This window comes from Apteryx mantelli, chromosome 14, assembly GCF_036417845.1.
Source record: "Apteryx mantelli isolate bAptMan1 chromosome 14, bAptMan1.hap1, whole genome shotgun sequence".
In the NCBI taxonomy this organism is placed as follows: domain Eukaryota; kingdom Metazoa; phylum Chordata; class Aves; order Apterygiformes; family Apterygidae; genus Apteryx; species Apteryx mantelli.
This window is the reverse complement of record NC_089991.1, coordinates 2,226,181-2,247,203: the sequence shown is the minus strand read 5'-3', so window position 1 is coordinate 2,247,203 and position 21,023 is coordinate 2,226,181. Positions and strand designations below refer to the sequence as shown.

Sequence of the window (21,023 nt, the reverse complement as noted above, 5' to 3'; positions counted from 1 at the left end):
TAATGCCACGGGCACCACCTGTTTAAAGTGTCTAGAAAAAATCTGCACCAAAAATACAAACAGCGTGAAAAACGAAGGCAGAACCCCAGGTCTAACTCTTCATCCTTATAGCTAATGTTCTTGAGACTAGTATGTGACCAGAAAGGTATGTGGACTTGGCAGTAGGTGCCTGTAACTATGCCAGAAACTGAGCACTTGAAATAAGTATTTCCACCTGAGTTTTCTAAAAGTGTAAGGGATCGAAGTTGCATCAGTCACCAGGTAAACCGCCCAACGATGACTGAATGAATGAATGAATGGGACTGCAGAGCTATTGCGCCCTTTCACCAAGCTCCTGAAAAGGCAATTAGAGCCGAACTGGGGGGAGGGGAAGAGCGAAGACAGAGGAAAATGCTACTAACATGCATTACGTTTGCAGTTTTAACAAAGAAGCTTCACTGACTCTAGTACTACTTCCTGAAGGGGAATTTTCTTAAAGATATAATCAACAGAAAAAATAGACTTTGAATTTTCGAAATTTCCTATACTACTTATTAATTTTAACGTGACACATACATCTGAGTTCATGAAGAATTACATTATCTTCCGAATCAGCTCCCGTACCCATATGAATTCCATGCTTTTTTTTTTTTTTTTTTTTTTTGAGTTAGAGCCATGGTTCGAAAGTGCTCCGTAAAACACTGCAGGTATATTTTTGCCCAAGCCAGTCCTTTTGCTCTGTTCCCCGACTGCAAAGAGGTTTATTTTCACCCCTCCCACCCCCAACCTTGAGAATTAAACTTTTTGCCAAAACGTGGAAAAAATAGAAAGTCCGGTGGGAAACTGTTCCTGCTCATATGTAAAGTGTCAGCATCAAAATAAACCAAATCCACATGATGGTTTTCTCACACCTTCCATGTGAATAATCCCTCTTCCCTCACATAAGTGGAAAGCATCATTCCAGAGTCCTGCTTTATTGCTAACTGCATGGAAAAGGGACTTACTGCAGCCGCCCCCCCCGGGTTTGGGACGGCCCGGAGGCGGGGGGAGAAATAGCGATGGTGGTATCTCCAGTAAACCAAGTGTAGGAGAAATCAGAGATACTTCCACGAGCTTCCGCCGCTCATGGGCGCCTTGGGGAGAGTTAAGATTAAAAAAAGGGTCCAACGCCCCCCCGGCGGCAGGATGCTGACGTGCGCTGAGCGCAGCAGTGCTCAGACACGGATTGCCGCGGCCGGGGGGGGCCGCCGCGCTCCAGCGCTGCCTCTTCTGCCTCTTTCCTCCGCGCTACCCACAGGAAACGGGCGCTGTTAGAGATCGGCGCAGTCAGCCACCCCCGGCGCTGCGTCAAGGGGATCCCGGCGCTGCCGGCGATTTCCTGCCCTGCGGCGCAATGGGGCCGGCGTGCGTCGACGCCGGGCGTGCGGCACCGGCGGGGCGTCGCGGATGCCGCGTGGGGCTTCGCTGCAAGCAGAGGACGAAACCCAAGGGTGGAAAGACAAGCGGGCAACGTCCTAGCCAAGCCGGCCGAGCCCGAGCCGTGCCGAGAGCGCCGAACGCCCTGTGAGCACGGGAGCAGCCTGGAAAATACCCTGGAGGCTGGCTAGGGCGAGCCTGGCTTCTGCCAGAGACGCCAGCAACAGGTTTCCTTGCAGATGCCTCTGAGCACGGCGCAGCTTGGGCGACTCCTCTGCTCGTCTCCAGCCATAAAGTCCCGCACCGCCACGGGTCCCCCGCCCCACAGCCCGTCTCCTGTGGAACAAAAGAAAATCTGTAATTTAAAAATCCACTTCTAAGGGAAAAATTATGAATAGCTTTTAAACCAGACTAAACAAAATAATGGGCTAGATGCCTTAGTGTCCATTGCGGCTCATGGGCTAGGGGAACCTGCTGGCTCAGGCGAGCCCTGACTTACTGCTGGCCATAAAACGGGAGAATATTCTTAGCCTTGGCCTTAGCCCCGTCCTTAAGCGGTTTCCCCTGGCCAGCGCTGGCGGGAGGATACCGAGCTGGCGGGAGGACCCTGAGCCCCGGCTGACGCAGATTTGTTCTTCTTGTCTTCCACAGCTGGGCTGGGGGCTGGAGGAGCCAAACAGCGCGGCACGAGCCGTCCCCGCCGCAGCCACCACCGTGTGCTGCAAGCTGCTTCCTCGGGCTACACTGGGTGACCAGAGTGGGGACGATGCTAGTTGAGTCAAGAGCAGGTTAAACAAAAAAAACGTGAAACTCCTCATTCCGTGGCACCCTTTTTCCCCCCCTCTCTTTGTGCTAGCAGTAACTACTGAGGAATAGTTGCTGTTCAAGACAACGCTACTGAATGGGGCAGGGGCCCTGGTGACGAACCATACAGAGAAGGCAGAGTTACTGAACGCCTTCTCTGCTTCAGTCTTTACTGCTAAGACCAGGCATCCCAGATCCTAGAGATCATGAAGAAAGTCTGGAGGAAGGAAGCCTTTCCCTCAGTGGAGGAGGATGAGGTTAGAAATCATTAAGGAAAACTTGACATCCACAAGTCCATGGGCCCTGATGGGATGCACCCATGAGTGCTGAGGGAGCTGCTAGGCCACTCTCAATCATCTTTGAAAGGTCATGGAGACCAGGAGAGGTGCCTGAGGACTGGAAGAAAGCCAGTGTCACCCCAATCTTGAAAAAGGGTAGGAAGAAGGACCCAGGGAACTCCAGGCCAGTCAGCCTCACCTCCATCCCTGGAAAGGTGATGGAGCAGCTCATCCTGGAGGCCATCTCTAAGCACATGAAGGATAAGAAGGTGATCAGGAGTAGTCAGCATGGCTTCACCAAGGGGAAATCACACATAACCAATCTGATATAGCCTTCTATGATGGAATGACAGGCTGGGTAGATGAGGGGAGAGGCCCCATCTAGAGTACTGTGTCCAGTTCCGGGCTCCCCAGTACAAGAGGGATGTGGCACTACTGGAGAGAGTCCAGCGAAGGGCCACAAAGATGATTAGGGGACTGGAGCATCTCTCTTATGAGGAAAGGCTGAGAGAGCTGGGCCTGTTTAGCCTGGAGAAGAGAAGGCTGAGAGGAGATCTTATCAATGTGTACAAGTATCTGAAGGGAGGGTGTCGAGAGGATGGAGCCAGACTCTTCAGTGGTGCCCAGTGACAGGACGCGAGACAACAGGCACAAACTGAAACACAGACACTTCCATCTGAACATGAGGAAAAAAACTTTTTCACTGTGAGGGTGACAGAGCACTGGAACAGGTTGCCCCGAGAGGTGGTGGAGTCTCCTTCTCTGGAGATATTCAGAACCTGCCTGGACGCGATCCTGTGCAACGTGCTCTAGGTGACCCTGCTTGAGCAGGGGGGTTGGACTGGATGATCTCCAGAGGTCCCTGCCAACCTCAACCCTTCTGTGATTCTGTGATCACAGTGTGGTTTAAAAAAAAAAAACGATAACTTGGACCAGGTGGGGAGGAAGAGCGGAGAGCACTAAGCGGCCTTCCTTAGTACGTCAAGCATGCTGAGAAACTAAGGCGTTTATAAATGATTTCATATGGGTAGACAAACCAAAAATCATTTCCCCTCCCCATCATTGCCCCATCATTCATGTCTTCAGCAACATCATAAACTGTTTTTGGTCTGATTATCCGCACTTAGGCAGCAAGGTGACAAACCCTTTGACTAGAGAAATGGCCTTAAACACGTCCATGTCTGAACAGGGAAACTGAGTCATGTTTCTAAAAGTGGCCCTTACTTACTTACACTAATGGCAGAAAAGCAAAACTTTAAAGTTCTGCCGGCTTTAATGGGAATTATGGAGTACAACTAATGTGCCAGGTGCTCAGAGAACGCTGCAAAGGAAACAGCTTTGCCCAAAGCACTCTGAGGGTTTAAAACTTCAGAGAGGATGAAAATTCCTCTTTGCTCCCAAAATTATTTTCTGACTTGCCTGAAATAAAATAGCAACTTACAGAACGACTGTGTTTCGTCTATGAGCAAATGTTTGCCAAAGCTTCTAATTTGGAAGTTCCCTTTTCTTCCTGCAGGCATGGTTGTAGGTAGAAAGCTTTTGCATGCCCTAAAAATTAAAAATAAATAGAAAAAAAAAAAAAAAAGAAGAGATGTGATTATCTACAAACAAACACCACAGACTAAACCAATAAATACAGACGATGCTTTCGAAAGCTTAATCATTTAATGTCTCCATGCAACTCTGTTAGCATCTAAATGTCACACTAACTATCGCGTCTCATCTATTTCAGTATGACAGGCTGTTCACGGCCCCCTGGGAGGCTGCCAGCAGCCAGCGCTGCTTCGCTTCTATCGCAAGATTGCAGCGTCGGGAAATGTGATGCAAATTCTCCTTAATCCTGCTTCATCCTATTCTACGTAACCTGACTTATGCAGAAAAAGGATATATACATCCGTTCTGCTCTGGTGCGTGTCGGGCTCGGAGGGGCCAGGCGGCGCCGGGAGCAGCTGGAGCTGCCGCCTTTCCAATCCGCGCGCTGAAACCCAGCCGGTTTGTAAACCCAACCGCTGATTCAAGAGATGATATTGCATGTGCTGATGCGAGACATTATGGGGTGACCCACATTTGGGCTTTTTTTTCATGTTATAAAATGTTTTATATAACTCCCACACCAGCTTCTACAAGCAAGGCCCAGCATCCATGAGCAAGCAGCCTGAAAAAAGGAGATTTTTTTTTTTTTTGGGCTTCTTGCTGAGGATTTCTTAAAAATTGCTGTAATAGTGTTGGAAACAGGCAGGTGGGTGTCAAAAAATCCAGCACTCGGCAAGTATAAAAGAGAAGCGAATGCCGTATCATCCCGGTTAGGCCGTCTGCTGGACCTCACGGATGGCGACCCTGCTTCTCGCCCCCCCTCCGGCTGCAGGGACGGACGCGGGCACTGGATGGCTGCGCAGCGCTGCACTCGGATGCGTCCAGCACCGGTGCCCAGTCCGTAGCCAGCTGGCGAGAGGGGGCTCATCAAAAATGCTGAAAAGAAATGAAACGTTGGTACAGCAATGCCTGAGAAAGGGGGGAGTTACGGCAAGGTGCTCGGAGCCGTCGGCAGAGGTGGCATTTGGGGCAAAGCCGAGCTGTTCTGTGCATGATGCAATGTGAAGGGCTGGTAGGGAGACGAGGCGGTCGGCGATTTAACCAGAAAGGTGCAAATTCAGCCCGGCTAGAACGACGGCCCGCAGTTGCTCGGGTTTGCCGCAGAGCCGGGAGGCGAGGGCGATCCTCCCGGCAGGGTCCGGCCGAGGCGCTCCGGCTTTATTGCCATCAGGTGCTTCAATTAGCCTGAAAACCCCGTTTTCCTGCAGGCCCGTAACGGCTGGCTTGGCGCTGGCGGCAGTGCCCGGTGCTGCCTGGCCAGCGGCACCCGGAGCCGCCGGCACCTGGCTGCGGGAAAACCCCGGCCCCGGAAACAAGCCGCCTTGCCCGATTGCCTGGATTTGCTTCGAAACCAGCAGCAGCAGCCGCATTTTGTGCACCGCTCGTCTGACACTAGCGTTTTCCTGATGCTTGTGCTGGTTTCTCCGGTACCCGACAGGCACCGCTGCCCGGATCCGCATGGACACTGGGCATCTCCCAGCTGGCGTCACCCCTGCGAGCAGAGCAGGCTCCATCATGGGCAGCAGAGGCCACGAAGCCCAGCTGTGCCTGCGTTTGTGCCCTGCCGTCGCCACCGGCTGCGGCATGGGGATGCTCCAGCACGGGGATGCTCCCATGCAGGGATGCTCCCGTGCAGGGATGCCCCAGTGCAGGGATGCTCCCGTGCAGGGAGGCCCCAGTTCAGGGATGCTCCCGTGCAGGGATGCCCCAGTGCAGGGATGCTCCCGTGCAGGGAGGCCCCAGTTCAGGGATGCTCCCATGCAGGGATGCCCCAGTGCAGGGATGCTCCCGTGCAGGGAGGCCCCAGTTCAGGGATGCTCCCGTGCAGGGATGCCCCAGTGCAGGGATGCTCCCGTGCAGGGATGCTTCAGCGTGAGGATGCTCCAGCATGAGGATGTCGTTCGGGGATGCTCCCACCGGGCCGCATTGCCAGCCGGGAGGCAGATGCTGATCTAGCATCTGGTCTAGCATCGCTATTTTGCAGGAAATCCAGTGATTGGGCTTTGATACCATCTTTCTTGAGATGCCAGGGAAAGGACATTTTTCAAGCATGCAGAAGCAACTGACGTCAATAAAACCAGAACGCCTTGGCTCTCTTCTGCCATGATAACTTTATATTTTCTAATATAAAAATAATGCATTCAAATGAGAAGACATTTATTTGAAATGCAAAATTCAATGCTTGTTCAGACTATGCGACACCCTTGCTTTACTGACATTAAAAAAAAAAAAATCAGACAGCAACTTGTTAAACTTGAACTTTCCCACAATTTTTAAACTAAACCAGACACTCTGCAAACAGGCAGCGCAGCGGCGGGCGGCGCGGGGCAGGCGCTCGCCCGGGGCCTCGGCCGCGCGGGAGCCGAGCCGCAGCGAGCCACCACTGCGGAGCTGGGGCTCCCGGGGCAGCGCTTGAAAAGACACAGTGGCGAATTTGGGAAGGCAAGAAGCAATTCTGGCACATTGAATTTTCCCCCCCACAAAATTCCCCCTAAAAGCCAAGTTTAGCAATTGCAAGAGAGACGGCCGCATTCGCCGCGGCTTTCGCCTGGGGCCGCGCTGGTGTGAGCTGCCCAGCCGCCGCCGCGGGGCCACCGGCCGCCGCCGCGGGGGTACGTGCTGCCGAGCAGCGCGAGGCCTCCTTACCCAAACACCCACAGCCCGCAAAATCCCCCCCGCTAGCTCTTCCCTGATGCGCAAGAGCTTTTTTTTGTTGTTGTTGTTTCTTTGCAGATGTTTAACATCTTGATAAAAACGTGGAGGTTTCTTTCTTTCTTTCTCTCAAATCTGATTTTGGCTACTTTAGCACGCTCGAGCTTGCTGCCTGTATGGTCAAATGATGTGAATTTTTTTTTCTTACACATGGTTCAGTTATTCCGGACTCCAGCAGCTTTTACCCGGGGCGATGCCTGGGGGTGCCGCGGATGCGGACGGGGCCGGTCGCCCCAGGGCCCCGCGCATTCCCGCAGGCAACGGCCGCGACATGGCACCCCAAAGCCCCGGGAACCGCCACGGGTCTGCGCCGGCCCCGCAACGAGCCCCAGGGATGCTCCGACGTCGCTGCACGGCGACTCGAGAACACGACCCGCGTTTCCCGAAGGAGCACTGGGTCCCCGGGATGCGACGCCCGCGCGGGAATCGCGCCCCGCGAGGCCCAGCGGCTCCCTGCAAACCCTCGTGAACGTCTCCGGGTGGAGGGGGACGGGCGCCGCGGTCGTGCTGCCCTCCCGCGGGACGGCGCTTCCCGCCGGTGTCGTCCGTACGGCTTCCCCGCCGGCGGGACGAGGAGCGCCCCGGGAGCTGCTTCTCGGCACGGCAGGCTGTCGCCGGAGTCGACGCCTGCGATGATGGGCTTTGCTCGGGTGTGCAACGTGTTCACGGTATTCCGTAGACAGCAGAAACCCTAAATTTTTCATTTCAATACCTCGTAATCTATCAATTAGACGATTAGGATCTTGCTAGGCAGGCAAATAAAAGATAGGGTTGGTTAAGGGGGGGAAGACTTTGCAATTATCATTACATAATGACCTTCTTTGGGGAGAACGCCGCTTGTAGGTCTATCGCCAGATCAAAACAGGAAGAAACCTATATTTGGTAGTCAATGGCGATGTCTTTCCTTGCCTGCGCTATAAAAATAATGCTCTGCCAAGCACAGACCCAGTGAGGACTTCACTACCAAGTCTTACCGGGCACTAAAGAGTTCTCACCAGGCGAGACAGGATGTTCGCTCCACTGAAGACTGTTTTTGCTCTTGTCTATCTGATAGATTTAATTTCTTCCAGACCACTGGCAACCACCTCTCCCAAATTACGCCTGTCAGAGATCACCCACCTCATCCAACAGCTCCACGCAGGAGCACAGGTAAATATCAGCACACCCGATGTTTTTCACTGCTTGCAGCTTAGAGGAACATTATTAATGATTTCTAACAACTGGCAGTCGATGACGTATAATTTCAGCCCCGGTTCTAGCAACCTTTTTTCTTCATGGGGCATCATCGAGAGGGTGACTGAGAACCTGCAAGCGAGCCCTAGCTCGCCGGGCCGCGCTGGCTGCCGTCCTCGTGCCTGGGGGCCCGTGGCCGAACGCCTGCGCTGACCGGCGCCGCTGGCCACCGCTGCTGCCTCTTTTCTAGCTACGGTTCTTTTTGGGTGAACAGCCTGGGGTTTGCGTCTCCTTTCTTTGGTGCTCAGGAGCAGCCGTGGCCCCTCTCGTGTCTCCATGCTGCGGGAACAGTTGGGGAAGGGGCAGGAATTAGGCGCTACCTGACCGCCAAGCGGGGACGGGGCTGGGGGTGCGGCAGCGGCGGCGGCGGTCCGCCTCGGCAGCTGGGATGTGCAAAGCCGTTGCCCATTTTCCTAAGGGGCCGATTTTTGGGATGGTTTGCTGGAAGCCGGCTCGCGCTGCGGGCTCTGCAGGGCCAGCGCCGGCCGGGACCGCTCCGCGCTGCCTCTCCCTCCTGGCGCCGGAGCGGGACGCGGCCAGGCGGGTCCCGTTTGCGGGGACAGGAGGGGGTTAAGCGACCGGCGAGCGAGGGTTTGGCTGTTGCCCCGAAACGCCGGGCCGACCCTGCCTCGCCGAAAGCTGCCTACAGCGCGGTTTTGTTCTGAATCTCCCCGTCGGGGGAAGTTCTCGCAATGACGCTTCTCGCTGATCTTGTTCTTCAGATTCCCTGCAATGACACCAGGGTGGCACAGGTCGTCTTCACGGATCGAAAGGTAAAACGCGATGTGGAGATATACACAAAAAGCGCATTTATAATAAATACAGGCATAACTAGAGCTCTCGCTGACATTGTAGGCAGCCCACAGAACAGAGGTATTTTTCTTAGTCACCGAGCAGGAATTGATCGAATAGAACTAACTTGGTACAAATCTAGATAACTAAATCCACTGAACTGTCTGCCTCCAGTCGTTTCCACTTTCATCAGTCTGCTTGTCACGTGGTAACCTACCAGTATTCGTGGCTACGACCAGCGTTTGTGGCTGTCACGCCGGAACTGCTCTCCGGCTGTATCAGGTATTAGCTTTTGTGCACAGCAACAGGACTGAGTCGCTTAACACGGCTACGATTAAAAGACTGAATGAAGGGCAAATAAAACGATAACAGTTTAGGAAGTCATTGTGAAACCCCCCATCAGTCCCAAGAAGTCAGACAAGTAACAGCAACTTAAAACAACTACCTGCTTCTAGTAATTGTTTTCGTGTCGCCTCGGTGTTCAACAGCTGTCCGAGCAGGAGCTACTGTGCCAAGCCGCGACGGCTCTCGACAAGGTCACCAAGTGCAAGGACGCCTACGAGCCGTTCGTCGCCAACCTGAGGACGCTGCACGGCCAGATGGTGAGCGGCCGGGGGCCCGGGCGGGCTGCGCGCGCTGCCCCGCTCACGCTCCCCCAGGGCCTCGGACGTGCCGGCAGATGTAATCAAGCTGTTCTGGTGACGCTCGCTCCGTAACCCAGCTCTGCTGGGAGCGTCCGAGCGGCACGTGCTGCCGGCACCCCGGGCCACAGCCCCCGGCTCGGTGCCGGCTCGCAGCCACCCGTCCGGCATCGAGCCTGCTGAGCCTGGCCAGCAAGGACTGCAAGGCCACCGCCGGGTATTTTCCCCAAGAATCCTCTCCAAAAAAGGAAAAATTCCCAGCCTCTGGGGTCAGCAGCCTCACAACACTTAACTGAAAATAACTCCCTGGTAATATTTATTAAATATGATGCACTGTAGACAGCAAATAATCTTACGCTCGGCCAGGTGCCGCAGCAGGGTGAGAGCAGCTCATTGGCACTTTCGTCTCCGTGATGGTATTTCACAGAATTGACTTTGCATAACGATTAAGTTCGGGAGACAAATGCAACAGAAGCAAAACATCTGCCCTGGGCGGTTGGTTAGCTAGCTGGTTTTATTAAGCTTTTAAATATTGTTATGAGCTCTAACACGGTTACGTTTCCCCTTCCTCAGAGCTGCTCCCTGACCACTGAGAACGAGATCTACCTGAGGAATTTCCTGCCGGAGCTGGGGAACTTCACCCAGGGGGTGTTCAGACGGCTCTCCACATTACCTGCAAAATGGGAAGAGCACGCCTCCCAGTAAAAACCGCAGCCGGCGGTTTTAAACAACAGATCCTAGTTCTGGTAGTTCTTAAAATATGTTTCGTAGAGTTGGCGGCGCTCATCGCTGCGTGCACTTCCTCAGCTTTGACACAGCCCTCCTAGATTCACCTGCCTGCAAACCCAACCAGGTACGCGATGTAACGGGGGGCCCCTCGGCCCGCTGCGCTAAACCTGGTTGTCCTCTGCAATGCGCAGGGTCCTCTTGCTCGCAGGAGCCTAGCGCGCCCCGGGCCTAAAGCCCAAGGGTTTATTTTGTGACACGTTCAGTCTCTGCATGAGAGGTCTTGTATGTGAGACTAGGGCAGGAGCAGGGGCTGGCATCTTGCTTGCCCGGAAGATCTTATGCCATCAGATCCCGTAGCCTCCCTCATCAAGCCACTGGCTCTCGGTGGTTCAGCCTACGAGAGGCCGAGTGAAAACCCTTGCGCAGTCAAACAGACGAGCTCAGCATCGCCTTCACGCATCGGTATGGCAGAAATATATCTATCTATCATCTCTGCTGCGATATCGGCTACCAGGGCAAGCCAAACTGTGAGAGATCAGGCTATACAACATGCAAAACCTGATTTCCCCAAACCATCGCTATATGGAAGAACGTTTAATTACCTGCTGTCACGGGTTCCTGAACGGGGCCGCCGTGAACACTGCTGCATTTTTCCTCATTCACCTTCTGATGCAGAGACTAACAAAAGCAAAACCAAATTATCTGCTTCCTGTTCCTCTTTAATGAAGTGAGGTTTCTTCATAATTATCTTCTCTCCCTAAAGAGATCAAAATCTAGGCTGAAATGAAGTATTTTCACCAATGACTTACTACAGCAGCCCGTGAAGATAATTAATTGGCAGGTGCTGGCATGCAAAAACTCAGCTGCAGCGCAGCGCCAAGCTCGGTTTTCTGCCGCCCACCCCAAGCACTGGGAAACCCGCGGTATTTGACTTGGACAGTGCAACCGATTAGAGAGCAGATGGTCCGAGCTTACTTCTCCAAGCTGAGGAAGTGCAACAGCTGAATAAAAGAGCAAACCGGGGGGGAGGGAGCGGGGGAAAGAAGAGGGGAGGGAGATTTCATATCTGTCATATCTAATTTTTAACATAACTTTTGATATGTCTTCTATATTGTCAGTGGGCTTTTAAATTATTAATAGTGAAGTCTAGGACTGTATAAAACAATTGACAGTTTGTAGGATAACTTTTGATCTAATAGCTGCTCCACGGCATCTTATTGCTAGAGTTTATTTATTATTGTATTTTATTTAAATAACTTATTTTTATATTGCATAATCTAAAGATTCAAGACCAAAAAGTCCTAGCTATAGAAAGCATTTGAACATATGCTTTTCTTCAGTTGGGATCTAACAAAAGGACAAAGCCAATATTCAGAATAAGTGTTTTATTTTTAACTTATATAATAGTAATTCTATGAAATGTAGTCCATATTTAAAATACTGCTACCTCGTTCTTAGGGAACTGTTATTGCCTTATTGCCTTTCCAAGACAACAAATGAACGTGTGCTGACTCATAATTTATTGTTCTTCCATATATTTAAAATATTTGTATTACAACAGAGTTAATATATTCAAATTATCATGTATTTGGACATCTTAATATTTTTTTCATTTCAACTTTGCACTGAAATTATAAAACTGTCTCCGGGCTTAAGCAATAAACTACGAATGACGTGTTCTCTGAGTCAATGATTTATGCTGCTGATTCCCCTTTTCTTATTTTGAGAAGCTAATTAAAAACGTCAAGGTCCCGTCTCCTCGTTCTGGCAGTATGAGACAAGGGGAAAAGAGAGGCCGGTATTTCTTGGCACAATATATAGCAAATGTACAAAGTCCACTATGAGGACTAGTTTTCAAGAAAACAGAAGGCACCATCTGGCCAAGCACAGGTCTCCTGATCGCGACGGCTGGCGTCGTGAAGGCAGCTCAGCTGCCGGAGCTCCCCACGGGCCCGGTGATGGCCCTGGGCTTGGTGGCTTCCAGCAGCTGGAGGTGTCAGCAGTCCTACCTACGCCATGGTGCCAGCCTTTTAAGAAAGGGGGAGATTACAGAAATTTGGAGGGCCAGGAAAGAGCACAGGGTCAGGGAACCTGGAATTGGGAAAATAGGAGGCGAAGGGAGCAGTTAGAAGAGGTTGGATGAGATGCCTCATCGGTGAGATGGTCTTGTGCAGTGGGGCCATCACGAAGGAAAGTGATACAGGGAACAGACTGTGGTTTGGGGTGATCCTGAGTGTGAAACAGGAGCATGAGAGAAGGATGGAAGACAAGAACCTGAGTCGGAGAAGGTAGAGACGCGGGGAGAGGGCAGAAAAGCTGCAGTGCTCCGAGGGGAGGTGCGTCGAGCAGATGGGTGATGTTAGGGATGCGGCAGAGACCGGCTCATGGGATGAGCACCTGTTCGGGCATAGGCAGCGGCATGTACACATGCAGGAAACTGGCTTTTACAAATATGTGTGATGGGGTGTTAATCCCAGCCTTTGAATTTACTCCGGATAAATGCAAGGCGTTATTAGCAGCAATATCAGATGCGGCAAGTAACACATTAAATGCCAAGACACCTCTCTTCTCTGATTCAATGAAAACTTCAGAACATCACCCTGTAATTGCCAGATACTTTCACCCATTTCCAGCCTGAATTTACCTTGGGCGGTTTGTTACACCTATAGTCCTCTCCCCTCACAAACTGCGATGAACAGGTCCACCTCTGCCTCCGTGGCGCAGAGCCTAGGGACGTTAACTCACACGATGCTGAAAGCTCATTCAAATCCCTCCTGGGAAGCTGAACGCTTCCCTCCTCCGTCGTACCCCCCTGCCTAGGCCTTGGACAACGCTGAGGCACCCGCTTTCAGATCTTTCTCAGCTGCTGTCCTTGAGCTGTTTCTGTTTGGGCCAAAGAAAGCCTGAGACGGCTGAGCCGACGGCCCTGCCACGGAGTGGTGGCTGCAGCTTTCCCTGGGAGCCCTGGCCCAGAAACAGCCAAGCCCAGGAGGGAGATCCCAGCGTGGGGACCCCTGGGGCAGCTCAGCCGGCGAGCAGCGTGGGGAGCTGCACAGCCAGGGTGGCTCCCGGAGCCCACGCCGGCATCTCCCCCAGGCTGGAGGAGCCTACGTGGAGCCAGCTCGAGGCTGTCGCGCAGCTCCAAGGACGGACACCAACCCTGCCCTGGTGCGCGCTGCAGAGCCAGGCTGCGGCCCCCACGCAGCAGTTACTCAGCGCTCAGCCATGCTCGGGGACACGGGAGGAAAAAGGGCAACTGAGAAGGATCCAGGGCACCTTTACAAATCAAGTACCCTTTTTTCAGTAAGACAGCTTTTCAGGAGGAGGAAACCTGTGACACCTCAGCCCAGTTCTCCTGGTTGACGCTCCCAGTGTCATTCCCGTCTCCCTCACGCGGAGACAAGCATTGCTCGGAGGACTACAAGAGGGCTAACCCTCAAGCACGGAGCAAAAGGAGTGTGAAAGGGGCGGCACTGTCTCCGGCTTGCATTTTTTTGACTGTAGGTGCTAGGACTATTCCCGTCTGAAATATTAACTCTTCCCCAAAACACAGGAGCGTGCTGCTTGTGCTTGCGGTTCAGCTCCCTCCTGGGAGGTGGTGCTGTCATGTTTTACCATGTGCCTAAGAACAGAGGAAAAGTGCTTTTTGTACTCTTCAGGGGAGCTGTAAGAATGTCGTGCACTTTCTGACATTTCAGACGAAGGGCTTCCAGTAGAGAGGAGGAAGGGTCAGCGCCATTAGGATTTTATACAAGGAATTAGCGTGACTGGGGACACAAGCTTTCCAAAGCCCGGAAAGGTGAGCTGCACCATGAAAGAGCAGAGGCCACACAGCTCCTCTCTGCCCATCTTACACAGGGAGATCAAAATTCCAGTACATTTATCCCAGAAAAATAAAGGCTGAGAAGGAGCATAGCTCCTGCTCTCACCGCTCAGGGGGAGGAAAATGAAGGAAAAGAAGGTCCTTATACTTACAAGAGAGATGAAAACCAATTTATGCTAAAGGGTAACATTATCACAAACACAAACGTGTATAAATTGTCATAAATACATACAGACTGGTAACTAGAGGAAGGGTCCTAGACACCTGGGAGGGAGGGAGGGCCAGGTAGGACGAAGGGGCTGGATCAGATTGCCATGGCAGCAGCGGGATGGGAAATCACTGACTTAAGAAGGGAGCTCAATTAATTCATTAATGGGCACACACTGTACGTGGCCACCTGCAACAGCAGGGTGAGGGTGAGGCAGCGGTTCCTCCCCGCTCTGGGCTCCTAGCAGAGCGCCGTGCCGTGGATCCCTATCAGAGCCCAAGGCTAGAAATGAAACTCTACCGTGTCGAGCCACGCGGTGGTTCAGGGCCTGGCAGCGCTGAGAACGTACTGGTAGAAACGGGGACTGCACGTGGGGGACGCGGCTCTCGGCAATCAGTTTTATCTGCTGCATCCTCCTGGCAGGAAAGGACATGGGAATTACTTTTTCACCGATGACTTTGTTACTGCACAAGTGATGCAGTTTTCCATTGTGATTCAACCTGACTAGTTTAAAGGTTACCTTTTTCTGTCAATTTAGCAGAGATGTACATTCCAGTTTCAGAGCTTTCCACTGCGATCACCAGGGAAATTACTGTGCGCGCACCAGGCGCTCAGCACCTGCAGAGCGCCGACTGGCCTGTGCCACGCAGCCCAGCACTGGGAGCACCAGCAGCTCAGGCCCCTTCTCAGTTTCATCTACTTCAGGCATGGACCTTCTTTCCATGAGCCATCCCAGGACAGACTCTCCAGTTGCCCTAAGAAACGCGCCATCCCCTCCTGTACCTCACTAACCGGGCTTTGGTTGTCTCGGCTCCTTCCTTAGACGCAGCTCAGGAACATGCATGGACCCGAGCTGACCCTCGATGGGGAGGACAACTCTGCAGCTGAACAAGGGTTTCCCCAGCGCCCGTCCAGGTGGGTGGCAGCTTCCCTTTCTCCCACTGGTAAATCTGCCTGAGCTCAGCTTATTCTGGCCAGGGAGCCCCTGAGGTACCAGCAAAGGTCCATCACCTGCAGCTCTGCAGTTCAGGTAGCACAGCATCCAGGCGAGGGCACAGAGGTGGAGGGATTTTTGCCTAAGCTCCTAGCTAGCGCAGCTATAGCGGCAAAACCCAAGCGTGGAGCACAGCTCAGCCCAGTGCTGGCACAAGTGAAGGCAGACAGGGGTTCCTCTTCTGTTAGCAGGACGGATGAGATCCACAGTCCTGCTCACATCCAAGGCACCAACGTGACTGTGTGCGCATGCACAGCGTCGGGTGCTGAGCTGCCTTTGCACCACCCCACGGGGCTGCAATTTGCACGAGTGCTGCCTCAGCAGGGCAGGTCCCTACGGCCTCGCAAACGCGGCACTCCAGGCATCATGGCGAGGAGCTCAGCACAGCGCTTGCCCGGCCCCATCTGCCTGCGCCTGCCCCGCTGGGAGCGTAGCGAACGGCAACTGTTACAGCTCAACCCCATCTCTGTCCCCGCGCCTGCGATCAACAGAAACACTGACACGGCAGCAGTCTCCTGCTGAACCGTAACACACGCGCTTATCTACTTTCCATCGAGAAAGATGCAAGTAGGAAACCTCGCAGCATTCCGGTGGCAAATCCCTTTCAAAGGTCTTTCTGAGTCAGTGGCACTAACTTCATCTGGGGCATTTCATAATTAGAGAAGCAAAATTACTCTCAGTCTGGCTGCTCCTGAATTAATAAAGCACTCTCAAACTCTTATCAAGCATCTGATTGTAAGTTGCTATTTGAGTTAGAAAAATACCTATTAGTTATTACAAAACTCCAAACTTTCCCAGCTCAGCTAATTTCTCAGTATTATTTCCTGAGACAGCACTGGTTGATGGTGCCAGCAGAGACCATTGTGTTCGTCTCTACTAGCCTCTTTCACCAATCAGGCAGGAAGGACCACGGTGGCCTCCAGGTCCTTGAGACAGAGGTCCTCTGATGGTGGAACGTAGAGTCGCACAACCCCGTCGCACTGTGCAAGCATCTGATCTCCCCGTGCATCACAGTCTGCAGGGCTGGGTAAGCACAGGACCACCATCCCTCACTAGCTCTGAGCTTCTCACTGCCTCACACCTAAGTCCCTGCAGGATTCACAAAGGCAGTTTTACACTGTCTTTTTCAGGGAGCCCATTTGGCCAGAAGGGCCCCTGGTTTCCATAAATCCACCCAGCCCAGGAGAGATGGTGACAACCCGTTTCTACCAAAGAAGTTGCCCATGCTGCAGGTGAGGGCCCCAGCCATGGCATTGTACCACAGCTTTCCGTTTCTCTCTGGGCGCAGGTTAAGATAACATTGTAGACAGAAAATGGTATGCAGATGAACAACGCTTTGCATGATTTGGAGATATTCAAATGAAATGACAACTGAACAACAGAAGAACTTACAGGGTATTTAGAGACAAAGTGAAGCTCCATTATTTAAGCGCCATCAGATCCATGGTCCTAATTTGGACCTGATACACTTTAACCTCACAATTCAGAAAAAGTCTTGGAATGCTGAGAAAGGGAGAAGACATAATTGGGTAGTTTACATACTTTTTCTTCTTACGTGACCTGACTCCTACCAGTGTTATCTGAAGGGTGGAAATTTCCTATGTTGAAACGTAATGCAAGATCAGAAGAAAATCTAGACTTTTACAGAAAAACTGTTGTCCTAATTGGATAGTAACAACTTTGGAAAGTGCAGATAAAGGAACAATAAGTTTTTCCCATGGGTTCAGCAATTTTACAGCCATAAATAGAGATGTTCCTTCCAGAAAAGCACATACAGGTACAGATCACCAAAATATCCAGAAATTGTGAAGTGAGGTGGTTCAGCACAACCAGGCCATGAGTATTAAGTTCCCGGTCCTGCTAACCTTCTTTTGCTTGTTAGCCTGCTACAGCCACAAGGCCGCACTACAGAAGAGCTCAAACTTTCTGAACGAGAACATCAGGATGCTGAAGAACATCTTAGATATGAAGGTATGTATTATTTGCACGGCTCAGTCTTTCACTGACTGATGGGAGGGATGGATTGCTTTGCCAGGCTTGGTAAAAGCAATGCTGAGTCAAAAAAAGGGGCTGAGCTGGTCTTAGCAAACCACATTGCATCTTTCAGTAATGCCCTGAGGTGAGCCGAGAGCCTTGGGTGGGGGGGAAGGAGTACAAACGCGCATGTCAGGGTGGATCCGAGTTACTGATTTCTCTAGTCTTACTTCTCCTCTGTTTTGTTCCTTGATAAAGGCTTCCTGTGACGAGATGAACGTGACAAATATTTTTGCAGATCATAAGGTAAGAAAGAAAAACTCAGTCATCTTTGTTCAGAAACAATAAATGGTCATTATAGGTATTTGGGAGAGGCTCTACTTGGGGCCAAGGGAAAGCATGGGGCAACAAGAATGCAGAATTGAAGCCTTCTCTCTCCTTTCTTCTGGGAGAAACTGGATTAAAAACAAAACAAAACAAACCATCACCAATCTCCAAAGGACGATAACAAACGTGCGTGCTTATTGCTTTGCTGGAGAGCAGCTCAGCATGAGAGACAGGTCATTCAACTGCCAGTGCTCCCTGCTCTTGCACAGTCCTTCCACGAGGCTGTCCCCAGCCGAGGCAGCGCTGTCTGCCGGCGACCGTAGGTCGCGTTGGGGTCAGGCACAGGCAGGATGCCCCAGCCCCGGGGACCGAAGGAGCTCCCGCACCGCCCTGCTCTGCGGCAGTGCTCCTTTCTACACACGCACCTCACCCTCGGCCCAAAGCAGCTAGTGCTAAATGCTGGTAGCGGCTTCTGTTCCCAGCCCCACCTGGGGTGACCCAGCTGACCTAGCTCACAGGGAAGAGGGAGATCAGGGAGGCATGCAGGAACAGGCACTTATGTTAGCTTTTTTTTTTTCTTTTAAAAAAGCTTTTCAAAAAGGAAGAGAGGAAATTCTTCCCTTGCCTTGGAGCCGTGTGTCACACTGTCTCTCACACACCCACACATGCCTATCACTGCATCTCGAGTTCTGGTTAGACATACTATCCCTCTTTAGCTCCACTTATCTGAAGGAAGGCTCTTTAGCTAGCAGAAGATCTAATAGCAGATAATACAGTCTATTTCTTCTTTGAAAATTGCTGCCTAAGCCAAGCTCCCCAGCACTACAGTTCCTGTTTTCACAGAAAGCCGATGCTCTAGCCTCCTGCTGCAGGGGTGCGTGGGGCGCCGAGGGGCCCTGGCCCCACGTGGGCTGGCCTCCCTCCCATGGGGATCTGAGCAGGGTCAGGCTATCAGGAAGGCACTGGATGGCTCTCCTGACTAGCAACACAGTAGAGATTGAGGGAAAGGGGGACAGCCAAGGTCCTACAGGCTCTGTCTGGAGAGAGAGCAGAGCAGGGATAGAGCAGGCAACCTTGATGCAGGAAGGGGACACTTTTCCTAAAGTCTGCCTGTACTTAGAGTCATTGGACTTTTCAGCTTAGCACCTCTGCACTGTGTTGTGCGAGGTTCCCTTTATCTTTTAGTAGCATAAAATAACCGCTTCCTCTCGGACAAACACTTTGATGGTTCAGGTAATAACTGCCAGTCACCTGCCATGCTACCTGACATCCTCAGATGCTGCCACGCTCCCAAAGATGCAGAACGAGCTAACAAACCAATCTTCTCTTTTGTATCCAGCTTGATGCCATCAGCAGGCAAGAAAACTTGCACACGACGTCACACGCCACATCCCTAAACTCAGTAAGTACCGTCTCCAGAAGCTAGCTGTACTGGCATGAGGCATGAGATGCTCCCCGCAGTCCCGCGCATGGCCCCGCGAGGCAGACAAGCAGCTAGGCTAAGGAACAAAGTAGCTAGCAAGAGCTGCAGGGAGAACAGGCTGGCAAATTGCTTAAAGGTGTCATTTGGGTGAAAACTGAAGAAGTCTGACCAGACATAGCCATCATCTGCTAATTCTCATTTCTGGAGAACTGTATTTGAAAAGTCCTACCAGAAAACTGAAGAAAACTGAATAGTTTTTACTACTGAAGGCACTTTTCTTATTACCTCATCTTTGACATAACGCTGGTATGGGACTTCATCAATTCAGAGCACTTGAAGGAAGCAACTCTTCCTGTGGATTTTTTATTATTCTTGTATGGGAAGTAAGGCAGAGAAGTCTGCTAGCCTACCACCCATTTGCACTCACATCAGTGGCAAGGATGCTCACTGTGGGGCAGCACACATGTAGTTGATCTGGCCAGCTGCACAGAGCCACCACCTGCAGCTACAGGCTGCACAACGCCACACCTTGCCTCTGAGCACCCAACGAAAGGTGAGGGCAGGTTTATCTGTCCAAGACCTCAAAGGAAACAAGTTTCTCACAGCACAGGGTCTGCTTCTGTAGTTCCCGGCTCCCCCAGGGGCCAGGGAGGACATTCATTCCTGCAGCACCCATGACAACACGCATGGATGCTCATCTCTGGCACTGAACTTTCTCTCGACTTTTTTCACAACAGCGGATGCATGGCAGCACCCTCCTTCTTGGCTCCAGAGCCCAGGAATTGCAGGCCAGCAGACAGGAGCAATCTACATGTGCACACACACACCTAGGGAGCTTTAGGCTAGGTTTTGACATCAAGGGCTGTACTCTCCACCTGCCATTCAGAATGGAAGTGGAGGATTTGCACTGTTTTAATCTACTGCTAATGAAATTGTGTCTGTACTACATGGACAGGTAGTCTTATTTCCTGGGAAGCGTCTATAAAAGCCACATTTATCTTCTTCCAGAAAGATGACGAAATCGAGATCTTATGCAAAGCCTCAACAGTTGCTTTGGAGGGCAAAAGCTGCTACAGGCAGTTAGAAGGCATTTCCCTCAACTTACTGCATCTTGTAAGAAGGTCGAGCACAGACTTCAAGGTAAGGCACTTTGCTGCACAGCATCTGCAGCACTCAGCCCCACAGGATCTCAGCTCAGATCTTCTATTGCAATAGAAACCAAACCAGGCCATACAGCACTGGTGTTTCACACCTTCCTGCACATCTAACTTTTCCCTTCATCACCATTTTCACTTTCATGGAAATTTCACACAAACACAGCTCAGTCAGGCATTTTGCCATTTGCTTGGACTCTGCTACTTTTCAGCAACTCTCAGTTTTGAGCACACTGCATTTTCAGTGAATTACTCAGCATTTCACAGCTTTGCACCACTCAGTCCTCTTCATAGTGGCTTCATAAAGGTCTCTACCTTGCCACGAGCTAGCAGTCAAGACCATGCTAGTAAATCAAATCCCTCAGCAAGCATATTAATGGTTCCACTGTCTTTTTTCCCTATTGCAGGCACGCTGTCCAGTGGCGGGCAACACTACTTCACTGAAAAATTTTCTACTGGACCTAAACAGACTCCTCCAACGATTAGCAAAAGACAATAGATTCTGAAGTGAAAACACCTTGTTTCCTACTGTAATGACACTGTATTTTCAGAGATTATTTATATCTATTTTTAAATAAATATATTTTTGGACTAAGTTTGCTAACATTGCATACAGTGTTTCTTGGCCAGCATCTGTACAGCATGAGAGTGCCTTTGCGAGCTCAAAGGTGTCAGATGCAGCTCGCAGCACAAGACTGCGGGAGCTGGCAGACAGTAGCCCCAGAGAGTCAAGGAGCCCCTGGCTTCCCTGACACACGTGCTCTGCCTCTCTCACCTCCCTCCCAACCACATCCCCTGTGGGACCAGGGAAAGCTGCACATCTGGAGGCCTCGTACAGAGCCAGGGAGTTGCTAAGGGTCCAAAAGGAGGGTAGCCAAAGCTGGGACTGAGGCTGGTCCAGAACCAGGGGGGACAGGGCAACTGCAGAGGAGGGAAACTGCAG

The 21,023-nt window shown here is 51.7% G+C and overlaps 1 protein-coding gene across 1 annotated transcript; it reads left to right on the top strand.

The window, feature by feature from the left end:
* Nucleotides 1-17,038: 17,038 nt before the first annotated feature.
* Nucleotides 17,039-20,586, top strand: IL4 (interleukin 4). Its single transcript, XM_067305056.1, has 4 exons — nucleotides 17,039-17,173; nucleotides 17,435-17,482; nucleotides 19,935-20,066; nucleotides 20,488-20,586. Exons 1-4 carry the CDS (start codon nucleotides 17,039-17,041, stop codon nucleotides 20,584-20,586), a joined length of 414 nt encoding a protein of 137 aa, XP_067161157.1.
* Nucleotides 20,587-21,023: the final 437 nt, after the last annotated feature.